At 52.9% G+C, this 15,400-nt stretch overlaps 2 protein-coding genes and 1 long non-coding RNA gene across 10 annotated transcripts; 1 reads left to right on the top strand and 2 right to left on the bottom strand.

Annotated features, from left to right (window-relative positions):
• Positions 1-383: 383 nt before the first annotated feature.
• NXNL1 (nucleoredoxin like 1) lies at positions 384-2,998 on the bottom strand. The gene is made up of 2 exons (XM_052669903.1): positions 2,137-2,998; positions 384-768 (listed from the first exon to the last, which is right to left on the bottom strand). Exons 1-2 carry the CDS (start codon positions 2,460-2,462, stop codon positions 471-473), a joined length of 624 nt encoding a protein of 207 aa, XP_052525863.1. The 5' UTR covers positions 2,463-2,998; the 3' UTR covers positions 384-470.
• Positions 2,999-3,089: 91 nt separating this feature from the next.
• Positions 3,090-15,151, top strand: SLC27A1 (solute carrier family 27 member 1). Its single transcript, XM_052669896.1, has 13 exons — positions 3,090-3,204; positions 3,343-3,510; positions 6,378-6,772; positions 8,068-8,229; positions 9,012-9,081; positions 9,180-9,271; positions 9,362-9,471; positions 10,389-10,598; positions 10,865-10,991; positions 11,212-11,349; positions 12,546-12,710; positions 13,518-13,664; positions 14,469-15,151. The coding sequence occupies exons 2-13, from the start codon at positions 3,344-3,346 to the stop codon at positions 14,624-14,626; spliced, it is 1,941 nt and encodes a 646-aa protein (XP_052525856.1). The 5' UTR covers positions 3,090-3,204; position 3,343; the 3' UTR covers positions 14,627-15,151.
• On the bottom strand, positions 3,406-4,635 carry LOC128074243 (uncharacterized). 8 transcript variants are annotated; one of them, XR_008203104.1, is made up of 2 exons: positions 4,620-4,635; positions 3,406-3,782 (listed from the first exon to the last, which is right to left on the bottom strand). It is a non-coding gene; the product is annotated as an uncharacterized LOC128074243 (long non-coding RNA). The 8 variants fall into 8 exon arrangements; XR_008203105.1 differs by lacking the exon at positions 4,620-4,635 and adding an exon at positions 4,522-4,537; XR_008203106.1 differs by lacking the exon at positions 4,620-4,635 and adding an exon at positions 4,473-4,488.
• Positions 15,152-15,400: the final 249 nt, after the last annotated feature.

Below are 15,400 nucleotides of genomic sequence, written 5' to 3'. Positions count from 1 at the left end.
CAGCAACCCAAAAGATGTCCCCAGTTGATCACATAGGGACAGCAACCCAAAAGATGTCCCCAGTTGATCACATAGGGGCAGCAACCCAAAAGATGTCCCCAGTTGATCACATAGGGACAGCAACCCAAAAGATGTCCCCAGTTGATCACATAGGGACAGCAACCCAAAAGATGTCCCCAGTTGATCACATAGGGACAGCAACCCAAAAGATGTCCCCAGTTGATCACATAGGGGCAGCAACCCAAAAGATGTCCCCAATTGATCACAGAGGGACAGCAACCCAAAAGATGTCCCCACTTGATCACACAGGGACAACAGCCCAAGGGACGTCCCAACCAGCCCCTACGAGGACCCATCACCATCCTCTTTCTGCTCTTCACTCTTGGATTCCTCCCTCTTGCCCAATCAATCACGTTGGGACAACAACCCAAGGGATGTCCCCAGGTGACCCGAGTCGGTCCCAGACGTCCCTACGAGGACTCATCACCATCCTCTTTCTGCTCTTCACTCCTGGATTTCTCCCCCTTGCCCAGTTTGTACTTGAGGCGCCGGAAGGGGTCGCTGATGCTCCTCCTGGCACAGTCATCAAAATCCTCAGCCAGTCTGAAATTCCTGTCCACCAGCTCAGCTGCCTCCTGCCAGTTCTGGAAGCAGGCAGGACCCATGCTGGTGATCTCATCCACGGCGTTCCCGACGATGACGTCCCCGTTGGGTTTCAACACCACCACCCTGGGCACCTCAGACACCGCAAAGCGCAGCTCCAGTTCCCTGCAAAGGGAAGAAATCTCAATTCAAGACCCGCTGCACCCAGAGTTCCTCAGTATTCATTAAAGTACAAACTCCGAAATGGCTCCAAGAGGGGCTGGAAGGAGCTGTCAGCATTACCTGCAGCTCGCTCGGCCATTAATGAGGTTGTGGTAAATTTGATTTCCTAATTGAGTGTGTGGCAATCAGGCTGTGGCAACAGGACTGGGGCTGGATGGGTCACAAGGAGCCTCCCAACCATTCTGTGGTTCTACGATCTTTAAGGATTCCTCCCAACCATTCTGTGGTTCTACGATCCTTAAGGATTCCTCCCAACCATTCTGTGGTTCTACGATCTTTAAGGATTCCTCCCAACCATTCTGTGGTTCTACGATCTTTAAGGATTCCTCCCAACCATTCTGTGGTTCTACGATCTTTAAGGATTCCTCCCAACCACTCTGTGGTTCTACGATCTTTAAGGATTCCTCCCAACCATTCTGTGGTTCTATGATCTTTAAGGATTCCTCCCGACATTCGGTGAATCTGTGATCTACAGATCTTGGATTCTATGGATCTACAATCCTACAATTCTACCGTCTGGTGATTTTCAAGGTCCCTTCCAACCCAAACCATTCCATGGTTCTATGATCTTCAAGGTCACTCCCAGCCCACGCCACCCTAAAATTTTGTGATTCTGTGACCTTTAAGGATCCTTCCAACCCAACCCACTCTGTCATTCTATGATTCTTTTATCTTTAAGGTCCTGTTCAGCCCAACCATTCCATGATTCCATCTTTCTATGACTCTATCATCCCACCACCTTTGAGGACCCTTCCAACCTAAGAATTTCTGTGTCTCTACGGTTCTATGTTTCCATCTATAATCTTTGAAGTCCCTTCCAACCCAACCCATTCTCTGTCTCTGTGATCTTTAAGAACCCTTTCAACCCAAACCCAAGACATTGTATGGGTCTGTGATCTTTTTAGGTCCCTTCCAACCAAACCCAGTCTGTGATTCCATGATTCTCTGACCTTTAAGGTCCTTCCAACCAAAACCATTCCATGATTCTCCGATCTTTAAGATCCCTTCCAACCAAAACCACTCTGTGATTCCGTGACTCTGCGATCTTTAAGGTCCTTCCAACCAAAACCATTCCATGATCCCGTGATCTTTAAGATCCCTTCCAACCAAACCCAGTCTGTGATTCCATGATTCTCCGATCTTTAAGGTCCTTCCAACCAAAACCATTCCACGATTCTGTGATCTTTTAAGTTCCCCTCCCACCCAACCCAACCTACAATTCTATGATCCTTACAGTCCCTTCCCTCCCAACCACTCCATCATTCCGCACTCCTACGACCCCAAAGAACACCTCCCAACCCCACCACCCACCTCTTGAACTCATCCCCGAAGGGTAACGACAGCCACCTCTTGGGCATGGACTTCAGGAAGGCCTCCTGCTGCTGCGCGGTGGCGTCTCGGGACACGTACACCAAACACAGCTGCGATGCCCGCTCCACGTAGAACTCATCTGTCAACCTCACAAAGAAATCCTTCAGCCGTGGCACGAAACTCCGGCACTGCGGGCATTCAGCCGCCCCGAAATACAGCAGCATCACTCTGTTCTCCAGGGCCAAACACAGCTCCCTCTCCGTCTCCACTTCATCCCGGTCCCTGTTGTTGACGATCAATACTTTCCCAGCGAACAGAGAAGCCATGGCGGGGGGAAAGAGGGGGGGAGGGAGGGTGGCGGATCCCAATGGGGGATGTGCGGAGCAGCGAGTGTCCAAACGGGGCGGGATGAGACACACAGCCCTCCGCGCTTCCCTCCCCCCGCCGCTCCCGGCTGCTATTCATAGCCGAAATCGGATTAAAGCCAGGGGTCAATGAATGCGGGGACGGCGCTGCGTTGGGTCCTGGCACGGATCCCACAGCGTTGGGGGGATGAAAAACGGGGCAAAGCAAAGGGACGTCGCCCAGCACTGAGTGGGAACAAACAGAAGAACAAACAGCAGCTCGTTTTCTATTAGATTTAAAGCCAAAAAAAGTCTTTTCCCGGTGCGGCTGCCCCGGTTTCCTCGCATGGAGGGCAGTGGGACGAATCCTCCGTTCCTCTCCGCATTAACTGGAGAAATATGAAGGACAACTCCGTTTTCTATTGGAATTACGGCTCGAACGCCTTTTCCCGCTGCTTTCTGCCCGATTTCCCCTTCCCCTCCGCGGCGGCAGCGAAGCGAAACCTCCGCTCCGCTCCGCTCCCTTCCCGATCCGCTCCGCTCCCTACCAAGGACAGCTCCGCCCTTTCTCCTCGTCCAATCAGAGACCTCCCTCAGAGCTCTCCACCAATCAGATCGCGAGCCGCCGAACTGTCCCGCCTACCGGTTGGCAGCCCACGCTTCCCCGCAGCGCCGCTCGGAGCTCCGCGGTCGGATCCGCTGCGGGCGGCGGAGCGGTGCGGAGGTACGGAGGAGCGGAATGCGGGGCTCGGGGGGGGGAGGGGGGGGTTGGGAGGTTGGGAGGATTGGAGGGGTCACAACGGGGCCGGGGTTGTGGATTTTTAAGGCCCGGTGGATTTGTGACCGCTCCTTCCATCCGCAGCATGCAGCCGGTGGGGGTTTGCACCGCGGCGCTGGGATCGTTGGGGCTGATGAGGTTCTTCGGGGTTCCGTGGGTTTGGAGCCTGGCGGCAGCGCTGGGCATCGGCCTGGGAAGCGGAGGTTGGAGGCTGCTGAGGGTGATCTGCAAAACGGCGCTGCGGGATCTCTTGTAAGTGGTGCGGGGCTCGGCGTTCTGTGCCCTACGGTGTGCATCGAGCCCGGGACCCACAGCCAGCGCCCTTTTCCCAATACCCAAAGCTTTGTGCCCGGTATCTGGTATCCAGTACCCAGTGCCTGGTGCCCGGTAACCGACACTCAGTGCCTGATACCCTGTGCCCAGTGCCCAGAATCTGGTGCCCAATACCCAGAACCTGGTGCCCAGTGCCCTGTTCCCAATACCCAATGCTCTGTGCCCAGAATCAGGTGCCCAGTATCCAAAACCTGGTACCCAGTGTTCTCTTCCAGTACCCAATGTCCTGTGCCCAGAATCTGGTGCCCTGTATCCAGAACCTGGTGCCCAGTGCCCTGTTCCCAATACCCAATGCCTGGTGCCCCATACCCTACATCCAGTGCCTGGTACCCTGTGCCCAGTGCCCAGAATCTGGTTCCCTGTATCCAGAACCTGGTGCCTAATGCCCTGTTCCCAGTGCCCAGTACCCTGTGCCCAGTGCCATGTGCCCAGTGCCCAAAATCTGGTGCCCAGTACCCAGTGTCTGGTACCCAGGTCCTCTTCCCAGTACCCAGTGCCCAGAATCAGGTGCCCAGTATCCAGTGTCTGGCACCCAGTGCCCAGTACCCAACACCCAGTGCCCAGAATCTGGTGCCAGTGCCCATAAACCTGGTGCCCAGTGCTCAATATCCACAACTTGGTCCCCAGTGCACTTTTCCCAGTGCCCAGAACCTGGTGCCCAGTGCCCTTTTTCCTGTGCCCAACCTGGTGCCCAGTGCCCATAAACTTGGTGCCCAGTGCCCAATAGCCACAACCTGGTGCCCAGTTCCCTTTTCCCTGTGCCCAGTGCCCAATATCCACAACCTGGTGCCCAGTGCCCTTTTCCCTGTGCCCAGAGCCCAATATCCACAACCTGGTGCCCAGTGCCCAGTGCCCAGTGCCCAGTGCCCCATATCCACAACCTGGTGCCCAGTGCCCTTTTCCCTGTGCCCAGTGCCCCATATCCACAACCTGGTGCCCAGTGCCCTTTTCCCTGTGCCCAGTGCCCCATATCCACAACCTGGTGCCCAGTTCCCTTTTCCCTGTGCCCAGTGCTCAATATCCACAACCTGGTGCCCAGTGCCCTTTTCCCTGTGCCCAGTGCCCCATATCCACAACCCGGTGCCCAGTGCCCAGCGCGTGGCACCCAGTGCCTCGTTCCCTACACCCAGTGCCCAGTAACTGCTGCCTAATTCCCAGTGCTTGGCCCGCAGAACGTGCTGCCCTGCAGGATGCCCATCCCACACCCACCCCGCTGCCGTCCCCACGCTTCCAGTTCCACCCCAGTGCCAGCACTGCTGCCGGTCCAGTTCAGCTGCTGAGCCTCAGTGATGCGAGGATGTTTCTTGCTCTCCTCTCTGCCTACAAGGAGTGAAATTCAGGGATGGGAGCAGCATGAGGAAAGGCCACCGTTACTCCTGGGAGCTGTCGAGGGTGTCTCACTGATTTCCGCAGTTTTTAGCCCATTTTTGGGGGGGGATGTGCTTTGAATTTGTAAGGATTTAAGGCCGTTGCCCTGGCCAGCGCTGCCTGGCTTTGCCGCGGCTGTCACTGAGCCTTGAAGAGCTGTTTCCTCCCGATTGCTCGGCGAGCTGGGAAGAATGGCAGAAAATAAACCGGGCGGAATAAAACCCTTTAAGTATCTGGAAAAGTGTGGCTCACGAGACAAAAGGCTCCTCTGTTCCGCGCTTGGCACCGCTCTGCGGAAGGTCACCGCGCAGCCCGACCGCGGCCAACAGCTCCGTTTGAGGGATCCCTTCCCCCTCCCCTCTGTGCTCATTGACACTCAGAGCTGCGGGGGTTTCTTTCAGGGCTGACATTAAACGACGTTTGGGGTTTTCTGGGGGTTCTTCCGAAGTCTCGTGGCGCAGGAATTCCCTCTTTGGTGTCGGCGGAAGAGAAACGCGCCGCGCTGCCTCCATTCGGTCCCATCTCCAGAAGGGAGCAGAATCTGTGCTGCTGTTCTGATATATTATCCATCATTCCTTCATTGAAAGGAATTGAAATTGAAAGGTCATTGAAATCTGTGTTTTCTTCATCCCCTCCGACCATCCCAGGGCCGAAAGGGGAACTGTTGGCTTTGTTTCCTTCCTTGCTTTGCTTTATGAGTGGTGATGCTGGCTCTGCCACTTAAATAATGACAGATCCCAAGGCGTAAAACTGGATAAATAGCACAAAAATGCTGAAAATCATCGTGGCAAGAGAGGTGCTGCCCATGTAAGATCACATTTCCCTTCCAGGTGAAAGCAATCATTGCAAAGCTTTTTTTCCCCACTCATATCCTTAAAAAAAAAACAACCTGTGGCTTGGCATCACCGCTTTGATTTGACACCAACGTTCAGTTTTATGGATCACCCCTGGTTTGAGGCATGGAAGGTGCCAGAATCATTGGTGTTTTTGTGAGTTTTTGTTACCTAAAAGCCATCGTTTTCCGTAGAGCGGCAGCGATCCGAAGTTCGGTGTCAGCGTGGTTGAGGTGTCCAAGGGGTTGGATTCCAATGGGACTCCCATGTGGGGTACACACACACCGTGTCCATGTTCCCATATGGAAATCGGTGCTGTGTTTGACTCAGAAGCATCAATATTAAAATTAAAAAAAAAACAATAACAAATGAATTAATTTCAATATAAACCAAAGATTGTAAAGTAGACCAAGAGCCATCCACGAAACTTGGTGGCCTTCCAGATAACGCCAAGGGTGTCCCAGCAGAGCGAATCACTGATGTCAGCACCAACATCGTGTTTCCTTCCGGAGAACGTTGCAACTCCTTCTGCAGAATGCTGCAAATCCTGCTGGATTTCTTATTTCTTCTCTTTCTTTGCTTCAGCGGCCTCTCGGTGCTGTTACGAGTCAAGTACAAGTTACGACGGCACCAAAAAAACAACACCACCATTCCCAAGATGTTCCAGGACGTCGTCCGCCGGCACCCCGACAAAGTGGCCCTGATTTACGAGGCCACGGGTGAGAAGTGGACCTTCCGGTGGCTGGACCAGTATTCCAACGCCGTGGCCAATTTCTTCTACCAGCAAGGCTTCCGCCTCGGGGACGTCATTGCCATCTTCATGGAGAGCCGCCCCGAGTTCGTCGGCCTCTGGTTGGGGATGGCGAAAGTCGGCATCGAAGCGGCCCTCATTAATTTCAACCTGCGTTTGGATTCGCTGGTTTACTGCATAACGACGTCGGGAGCCAAAGCGGTGATTTTTGGAGGGGAGCTGTGCTCAGGTGGGGCGCCTGGGTGATCGTAGAGTCGTGGAGGGGGTGGGGATGGAAGGGACCTCCATATTGTAGAACCATGGAGTGGTTGGGTTGGAAGGGTCCTTGAAGATGATAGAGCCATGGAATGGGTTGGAGGGGTCCTCAAAGATCATAGAACCATGGAATGGTTGGGTGGAAGGGTCCTTGAAGATCACAGAGCCATGGAATGGGTTGGAGGGGTCCTCAAAGATCATAGCATTATAGAATATTAGGGTTGGAAGGGTCCTTGAAGATCATAGAGCCATGGAATGGGTTGGAGGGGTCCTTGAAGATCAAAGAACCATGGAATGGTTGGGGTGAAAGGGTTCTTGAAGATCATAGAGCCATGGAATGGGTTGGAGGGGTCCTTAAAGATCAAAGAACCATGGAATGGTTGGGGTGAAAGGGTCCTTGAAGATCATAGAGCCATGGAATGGGTTGGAGGGGTCCTTGAAGATCATAGCATTATAGAATATTAGGGTTGGAAGGGTCCTTGAAGATCATAGAGCCATGGAATGGGTTGGAGGGGTCCTTAAAGATCAAAGAACCATGGAATGGTTGGGGTGAAAGGGTCCTTGAAGATCATAGAGCCATGGAATGGGTTGGAGGGGTCCTTAAAGATCAAAGAACCATGGAATGGTTGGGGTGAAAGGGTTCTTGAAGATCATAGAGCCATGGAATGGGTTGGAGGGGTCCTCAAAGATCAAAGAACCATGGAATGGTTGGGGTGAAAGGGTCCTCAAAGATCATAGAAGCATGGAATGGTTGGGGTGAAAGGGTCCTTGAAGATCATAGAGCCATGGAATGGGTTGGAGGGGTCCTTAAAGATCAAAGAACCATGGAATGGTTGGGGTGAAAGGGTTCTTGAAGATCATAGAGCCATGGAATGGGTTGGAGGGGTCCTTGAAGATCAAAGAACCATGGAATGGTTGGGGTGAAAGGGTTCTTGAAGATCATAGAGCCATGGAATGGGTTGGAGGGGTCCTTGAAGATCAAAGAACCATGGAATGGTTGGGGTGAAAGGGTTCTTGAAGATCATAGAGCCATGGAATGAGGTCGAGGGGTCCTTGAAGATCATAGCATTATAGAATATCTGGGTTGGAAGGGAACTTGAAGAGCACAGAGCCATGGAACAGTAGAATGGTTGGCATCTGGACCTCGATCTTCGGGTCCTCTCACTGCAGCGACGTTTCGGGGCACAACAGGACATCACACAGATTATTTCGGCCACTGTTCCTGCCGTGTTCCGTTTCTTGCAAAGCGTTTCTGGCTTTGTGTTGCAGCAATAACCGAAGTGAACGGGATGCTGGGAAAGAACATGGCCAAGTTCTGCTCCGGTGACTACAAGCCAGAAGTTGTTCCTGCAGAGACCAGACACCTGGATCCTCTTCTGAGCACTGCATCGAAGTCACCACCAACTCAGATTCCAGCCAAAGGCTTGGATGGTTGTTTATCAGCAGTCCTCATTTCTTAGTGGGGTGTCCATAAGAATCCCAGGGCCGTAGAATCATCAAAGTTGGAAGAGACCTCAAAGATCATTGAGTCCAACCGTCGGCCTATCACACCATGCCCACTAAACCACAGCACTCAGAGCTGGGCTAGGAGACAGCAAAGGAGGGGTTAAATCGACCCTGTTTGGGGTCACAGATAGAAAAAAAAAATATATATATATGGGGAAAAAAAGAACAAATTGTAAGATTGTGGTTCCAGGATATTCTGGATTAAGTTTCTCAGTAGGTGAGATTTGCGAGGGAAAAAAAAAATAGAAGATCCAGGTTTGAAGGCATTCTGGATGAATATTCTCCACAGCTGAGGTTTCCGTGCCCATCTGAGATCAATCAGGGGTGAGATTCCCAGTGCTGCAGAAACTCCTTCAGAGTTTTCACTGCAGGGCCTTGGGGTATCCTGCCCTACCCTCAGCTTTTCCTGTAGATTGCTTCAGAATCAGGGTCAGAGCTGGAGAGCTCCTCAAATCCCTGGACCGTCGGTGCAGAGGTGTGTGGGTCTCATCCTCAGAGCTCTGCAAGCTCTTTGTATGCATTTATTTATTTACCTCTATGGACAACATCCAGACCTTCTCCTAGGATACGCTTCAACGCCCGTGTCAGGATTTGAGCCAAAGCCCGTCCTCAAGTGCCCTGATAGGAACAAAACGCCTAAAAACACCTTTTTACCAAGGGTTTTCCCAGAGGTCGCTTGGCCTGATGCCTGTTTTCTGCTCTTCCAGATCGGCTCTTTTACATCTACACTTCAGGCACCACGGGAATGCCCAAAGCTGCCATCGTGGTGCACAGCAGGTGAGGGATCCGAGGAGGCAATTTCTTTCTCCCGATGCTTTTTCGAAGCTGAAGCTCGGTTCACCCCCACGTCCTCATCCTGGGCCGTGTCCTTGCAGGTATTACCGCATCGCTGCCTTTGGGTACTACGCCTACAGGATGCACCCAAAGGACATCCTCTACAACTGCCTTCCGCTCTACCACTCCGCAGGCGAGCATCCCCTGCCCCAAATCCACGTTGGGATCCTCCACGTGTCCCCACGGGCGACCCCAAGCCAACCTCGGGCTCTTTCTTTTCCAGGTAACATCATGGGGGTCGGCCAGTGCCTCATCCACGGCCTCACCGTGGTCATCAGGAAGAAGTTCTCCGCCAGTCGCTTCTGGGACGACTGTGCCAAGTACAGATGCACGGTGAGGGCTCTGCTGGCTCGCTGCTTCGCTGCCCATCTCCACCTGGTCCCCTTGTCCCAGAGCCATGGGAGGAATCAGTACGGTTTGATAGCGGTTGACATAACGAGCGGAATTACAAGTGTGACCTCAGCAGGTGGGATTTTGAAGGGGGATCCCAAGCGCTGCCCCCTGAGTTATAGTTTGGACAAGTGAAATCCTCACGTATCTCCAAACAATCTGTTTTATTCCCTTTCCTGAACCTTTCAGTGGGTTTTGTAGAAATATTCCCCATCCCAATGTTCTTGGTGCCTCATAGAAAATAATAAGGCTCCGGTAAAGGGAGAGTTTCCGTCCCCAGTGAAGGCAGTGGTGGAAATTCGGTGTTTTCAGGATATGTTGGAATGGAGTACAAACACAACAGGTTTTAAATCCAGAGCTTTGGTAATTTCAGCCTCAGGAAAAAAACAACAGCCAGCATCCAAACCTTCATCGTTTCTCTGTAAGATGTGCTGCGGCGCGATGGAATCGCCAGCGCCATGGTAGGGATGTGGGATGGAGACTCGGGGATGTCCTTCACCCACCCTCACCTGCTCGCTCCATAAAGCCATCAAGACTGAATCTCCTACACAAACATCTGTTGCAATTTGGGGGGAAAGGTCTTTGAGGACTTGAGTTCTCTTGGCAGCTCGTCGTCGCTGGATGCTCGCTTGTGTCGGTGCCAACATCACCTACTAATTTAAGCAGCTCTTTCTCCTTCCCGGTGTTGATCTGACCCTCCTCCCAGTAGGAGTATTTATAGGTGGTAATCGGATCCCCAGCCAGCATTCACCTTGTGACATCAAGCTCTTTGCTTACAGCCGACCGCTTGTTCCCCCAACCTTCCTGGAGCGCGGCCCAGAACCCAATCCTGAGCGATGTCTTTGTGTTTGCTGCTTCAGATTATTCAGTATATCGGGGAAATCTGCAGGTACCTCCTGAACCAGCCAGTCCGAGAGTCGGAGACGCAGCACTGCGTGCGGCTGGCGGTGGGCAACGGCTTGAGGCCCACCATCTGGGAGGACTTCACCAAGCGCTTCCGCATCAAGCAGATCGGAGAGTTCTACGGAGCCACGGAGTGCAACTGCAGCATTGCCAACCTGGATGGGAAGGTGAGGGAAGAGGAAAGGTGGAGAGGAACGAGCGGAAGGGGAAAAGCTCTGCTTGCTGCCCCGGTTCTCTGCACATTGCATTCTAGAGATGGTAAAGAACTGAATTGGTAAATAAGAGCAGCGTGCACACACACAAAAAGGAAAAACTCAGGGCAAATTTCCCTCTGAAACGGAGAGGGAATAAAGAGCAGAGAATTCCCAGCATACAAAACCCAAGGCATTTTCTTCAGCCTTATAGGCTGGCTTTTTTTCCTGTCTTTTGGAAGGTCGGTGCCTGCGGCTTCAACAGTCGGATCTTGCCCAACGTTTATCCCATTCGTTTGGTGAAGGTGAATGAGGACACGATGGAGCTGATCCGTGATTCCAGGGGGCTGTGCGTCCCGTGCCGCCCAGGTGAGCCTTGACTTGAAGCCATTTCCTGCAGTTCTTCGTTCTAAGAACAAATACTTGAAGAGCTCTGATGGGTTTAAGGGGTTTGCGGTGTCGCATGCGGGTTTTCCCTTCTAGATCTCTGATCAGTTGCTTTAATGAAGATCTTTGGGGCAAGCAATGATGTGATGGAAAACATCGTAACTCGGTGTTGTCTTGTGCCGTTCGGCCCTCTTTCCTGCAGGAGAGCCAGGATTACTCGTAGGTCAGATAAATCAACAGGATCCCCTGCGTCGCTTCGACGGCTACGTCAATGAGAGTGCCACCCACAAGAAGATTGCTTACAACGTGCTCCAGAAGGGGGACCAGGCCTACCTGTCAGGTACTGGGCTCACTGGTAATGCAGATCCTCAGCACTGATCGTGGAACTGTGGAAAGATTGGGTTGGAAGGGACCTGAAAGGTCAGAGATCCGTGGAATCCCATGGGTTGGGCTGAAAGGGACCTGAAAGATTATAGAATCATGGAAGGATTGGGTTGGAAGGGACCTGCAAGATCAGAGATCCATGGAGTCACATGGGTTGGGTTGGAAGGGATCTTAAAGATCACAGAACCATAGAAGCACATGGGTTGGGTTGGAAGGGATCTTAAAGATCACAGAACCATAGAAGCACATGGGTTGGGTTGGAAGGGACCTGAAAGATTATAGAATCATGGAAGGATTGGGTTGGAAGGGATCTTAAAGATCAAAGATCCATGGAATCCCATGGGTTGGGTTGAAAGGGACCTGAAAGATCACAGAACCATAGAAGCACATGGGTTGGGTTGGAAGGGATCTGAAAGATTATAGAATCATGGAAGGATTGGGTTGGAAGGGACCTGAAAGATCACAGAACCATAGAAGCACATGGGTTGGGTTGGAAGGGATCTTAAAGATCAGAGATCCATGGAGTCACATGGGTTGGGTTGGAAGGGACCTGAAAGATTATAGAATCATGGAAGGATTGGGTTGGAAGGGACCTTAAAGATCAAAGATCCATGGAGTCACATGGGTTGGTTTGGAAGGGACCTGAAAGGTCAGAGATCCATGGAGTCACATGGGTTGGGTTGGAAGGGACCTGAAAGGTCAGAGATCCATGGAATCCCATGGGTTGGGTTGGAAGGGACCTGAAAGGTCAGAGATCCATGGAGTCACATGGGTTGGGTTGGAAGAGACCTTGAAGCCCATCCGGTTCCAAGCCCTGCTGTGGACTCGTTGCCACCCACCAGACCAGGTTGGTTCGGTGACACCTAACCCCGATGTCTTCTTCTGAGAGGAGCAGTTTGTGTTAGTGCTTGCAAGTTGCCAGCTGGCTGAGCTGCCCTGGCAGCAATGTTTACGTTTTGAGGAAGGGGAAGTTTTCCTCTGCCCTTTTTCTGCAGCTGCAGCTTCATTCTCTCCCGTAACGGTGGTGGAAAGTCACTCAGCTGGTTCTGCAGTTCCATGGGAAGAAGACAGCGCAGCATCTGGGGGGGGAACAACAGCTGAAGCACAGCTGAGCTGAGACCCAAGGTGATTCGGTGTCTTCTCTCCCTCCAGGAGATGTGTTGGTGATGGATGAGCTCGGCTACATGTACTTCAGGGATCGCAGCGGAGACACTTTCCGATGGCGAGGAGAAAACGTCTCCACCACAGAAGTGGAAGGGATGTTGAGTCACATCCTCAACCAGACAGACGTCGCGGTGTACGGAGTGGAAGTGCCAGGTAACGTCTCAAGTCAGAATTCTCAAGCTTTAGGGAGAACAGAAATAAGAAAACTCACCAAATGTGCGTCACGCTGCGGGACGGGTAGAACTTGGTCACCTCTACTGAAACCAGGCACCTGAAAAGGAGAGGATGGAATAGAGGCCAGAAAGGAGTTTGATGCTGTTGCATTCGTTCTGAGCGGTAGGAATTACCTGAGATGTGGGCATAAGGGAAATCCTCCAGGCCTCCAGCATCTCTGCAGCGTCCGCTGGGCTCAGATCCCCTTCAGCCCTGACCTGGGGAGCCCAGCACTGGGCCCAGTGCTCCAGACGGGGCCTCCCCAGTGCAGAGCACCCAGCTGGCCACGCTTTGGGCAAAGCATCCCAGGGTTCTGTTGGCCTTCTTGGCCACCAGGGTGCCCTGCTGGCTCGTGATCAGCTGCCACTCAACCACTGGTCAACTGTTGGTCAACCACTGGTCAACCTGTTGGTCAACCACTGGTCAACTGTTGGTCAACCACTGGTCAACCTGTTGGCCACCATTGGCCTCCTTAGCCTTCAGGGCGCACTGCTGGCTTGGGGTCAACCATTGGCCACCAGGACCCCCAGGTCCTTCTCTGCAGAGCTCCTTTCCACTGCTCAGCCCCAACCCGGACTGATGCACGCTGTTTTTCCTCCCCAGGTGTAGAACTCTACACTCGCTCGTGTTGAGCCTCATCAGGTTCCTCTCTGCCAAACTCTCCAGCCCATATCTACACTTGAATCTCTTCAATACTTCATGCTTAACTCATGCTACCTTTTTGTGTCTCCACCTCTTTTATTTCAGGGGTGGAAGGAAAAGCTGGAATGGCAGCAATCGCAGATCCTAAAACGAAAGTGAACCCCAACATTCTTTACCAGGAGCTCCAGAAAGTTCTGCCTTCCTACGCCCGGCCCATTTTCCTCCGTCTTTCACCCCAGGTTGACACCACAGGTAGGTGCAATCCCCATCTGCTGCCCTCGGCCAACTTTTAGCTCGAAGGGGGAACTTTTATTTGGCAGCGAGCTGAGAAAGCAGCCCTCAGGCAATGCGCTGTAACTGGAGCCGCTTGGTTGGCTGCCATCCATCTTCTGCCAGAGGTTGCGTAATGAAATCCTCTCTTGTAGTCAACAAATGCCATGAATAAAAGCCGGAGCTCAGTCTTAAGCCAGCAAACAAGCTCGTTACAGGCTTCAAAACTGAAGCGCAGCGGGAAGAAAGCTCTCTGAAATGGTATCCGTGTGGCTGCAGAGGAGCTCTGCGTGCACAGAGCGCTGCTGAGAAAAGAGGGGAGGAGGTTCTGAGCCCCTCTCACTCTGTGCTGCACCATCTGCTGCCTTTCGTGGGCCGTTGCGTGGTCCTGTTCTGCTCACACCGTGTCCGCATGCCTTTAATTTTGCTTGTAGCGCAACCAGCAGCCACGGCAACAGGAGATGCTTTGGCTGCTTGCTTTGGTGCTTTAAATGTCCTGGGGTTGCAGAGAGCTCTTCCCATTTTCTGGGAATCCACGGAGCCCTTCCAGTTTTCTGGGAATCCGCAGAGTTTTTTCCATCTCCTGGGAACCCCGAGAGCCACTCCGTGTCTTCGGAGAAGTAAAAACTGCACGAGCTTCCCATGGGAACACGGTGGCAAACAGAATATTTGCAAATTCTTAAGCAAAAATCTGACTGGAAACGAAACGCGACGTTTTTCTCTCACGGCGTTTCGGATACGAAGCGTCTCCTTCAAAACATTTTCTCCTTTCTCCCTTCTCTGAAGGCACTTTTAAGATCCAGAAGACCCGGCTGCAGAGGGAAGGCTTTGACCCCCACCAGACATCGGACCGGCTGTATTTCCTGGATGTAAAGCTGGGCAAATACGTTCCGTTGGACGAATGCCTTTACGCCAGGATTTGCGCCGGGAAAGTCGCCTTATAATCGAGCCTGGATCAAACCTTGAAGAAGGCGGCGAGGAAAATGATGATTCACTGGAAAGATGAGGCTTGTGCGAAGCTGATACGCAACGTGAGACCCTCCGACAGTGAAAGCACCAGCAGGGAAACCCCCCTCGGGGTGTCGCCCTCACCTAAAGCACATTAACCAGCCAGCACTGACCCATTAACCCGCTGCCGCGCTGATAGAGGGCTTTTTGTGACTGCTCCCCGCTGCTCTGCTGTCGTGGCAGAGGTTCTGTGGTGACTTTTACGGCGGGTTTGTTTGTGCTCCGGCTGCGGGCTGTACTTAATGAGTTAGGCTTTTAACAGAGCAGTCTTTAATTGCGTTAGGTCACGGTTTTTACCTTAACGACGCCTGGAAATCTCACACGTGCCGAGCCCTCGGGGCTGGGAGTTACGGACATGAGGGGTTGAGGCCTCTGAGCTCGGAGCAGGCTTTGGGGTGCAGGGAGGTGGATGGAGGGCAGCCGTGCTGTGAGTGAGGAAATGTTAATGAGTGCTGCTGAGCGAGCTGTGATGTGTTTTCATTGCTTGGGGGGGCACGGGAGCCAGGCGAGAGTTAACACAGAAGGATGGCTGCACGCAGCGTTTCCGTCCACTGCTTCTCGCCGAAGGTGAGCCGGGCTGAGGCTGCGGGCGCGGGGCTGAAGCCCTCACGCAAGGCCCAGGCCTCAGCCCTCGACTAGGCCGCAGGTTGCTAGGCAACGCGCAGCACTTCCGCATTTCTTTCCGAAGCCGCCTTCGGCGCGCTCCCCCC

This window comes from Tympanuchus pallidicinctus, unplaced genomic scaffold (assembly GCF_026119805.1).
Source record: "Tympanuchus pallidicinctus isolate F22 unplaced genomic scaffold, pur_lepc_1.0 scaffold86, whole genome shotgun sequence".
Lineage (NCBI taxonomy): Eukaryota > Metazoa > Chordata > Aves > Galliformes > Phasianidae > Tympanuchus > Tympanuchus pallidicinctus.
The sequence above is the reverse complement of the archived record's forward strand: the minus strand, read 5'-3'. Positions and strand labels throughout refer to the sequence as shown.

Excerpts from the sequence above, each read along its gene's own strand:
- NXNL1 (XM_052669903.1), bottom strand. The coding sequence starts at position 2,462 with ATGGCTTCTCTGTTCGCTGGGAAAGTATTGATCGTCAACAACAGGGAC. Across the intron at positions 769-2,136 it reads TTCGGGGATGAGTTCAAGAG|GGAACTGGAGCTGCGCTTTG; the intron begins GTGGGTGGTGGG and ends TTCCCTTTGCAG.
- SLC27A1 (XM_052669896.1), top strand. The coding sequence starts at position 3,344 with ATGCAGCCGGTGGGGGTTTGCACCGCGGCGCTGGGATCGTTGGGGCTG. Across the intron at positions 8,230-9,011 it reads TCCAGCCAAAGGCTTGGATG|ATCGGCTCTTTTACATCTAC; the intron begins GTTGTTTATCAG and ends CTGCTCTTCCAG. Across the intron at positions 9,472-10,388 it reads GTGCCAAGTACAGATGCACG|ATTATTCAGTATATCGGGGA; the intron begins GTGAGGGCTCTG and ends TTGCTGCTTCAG.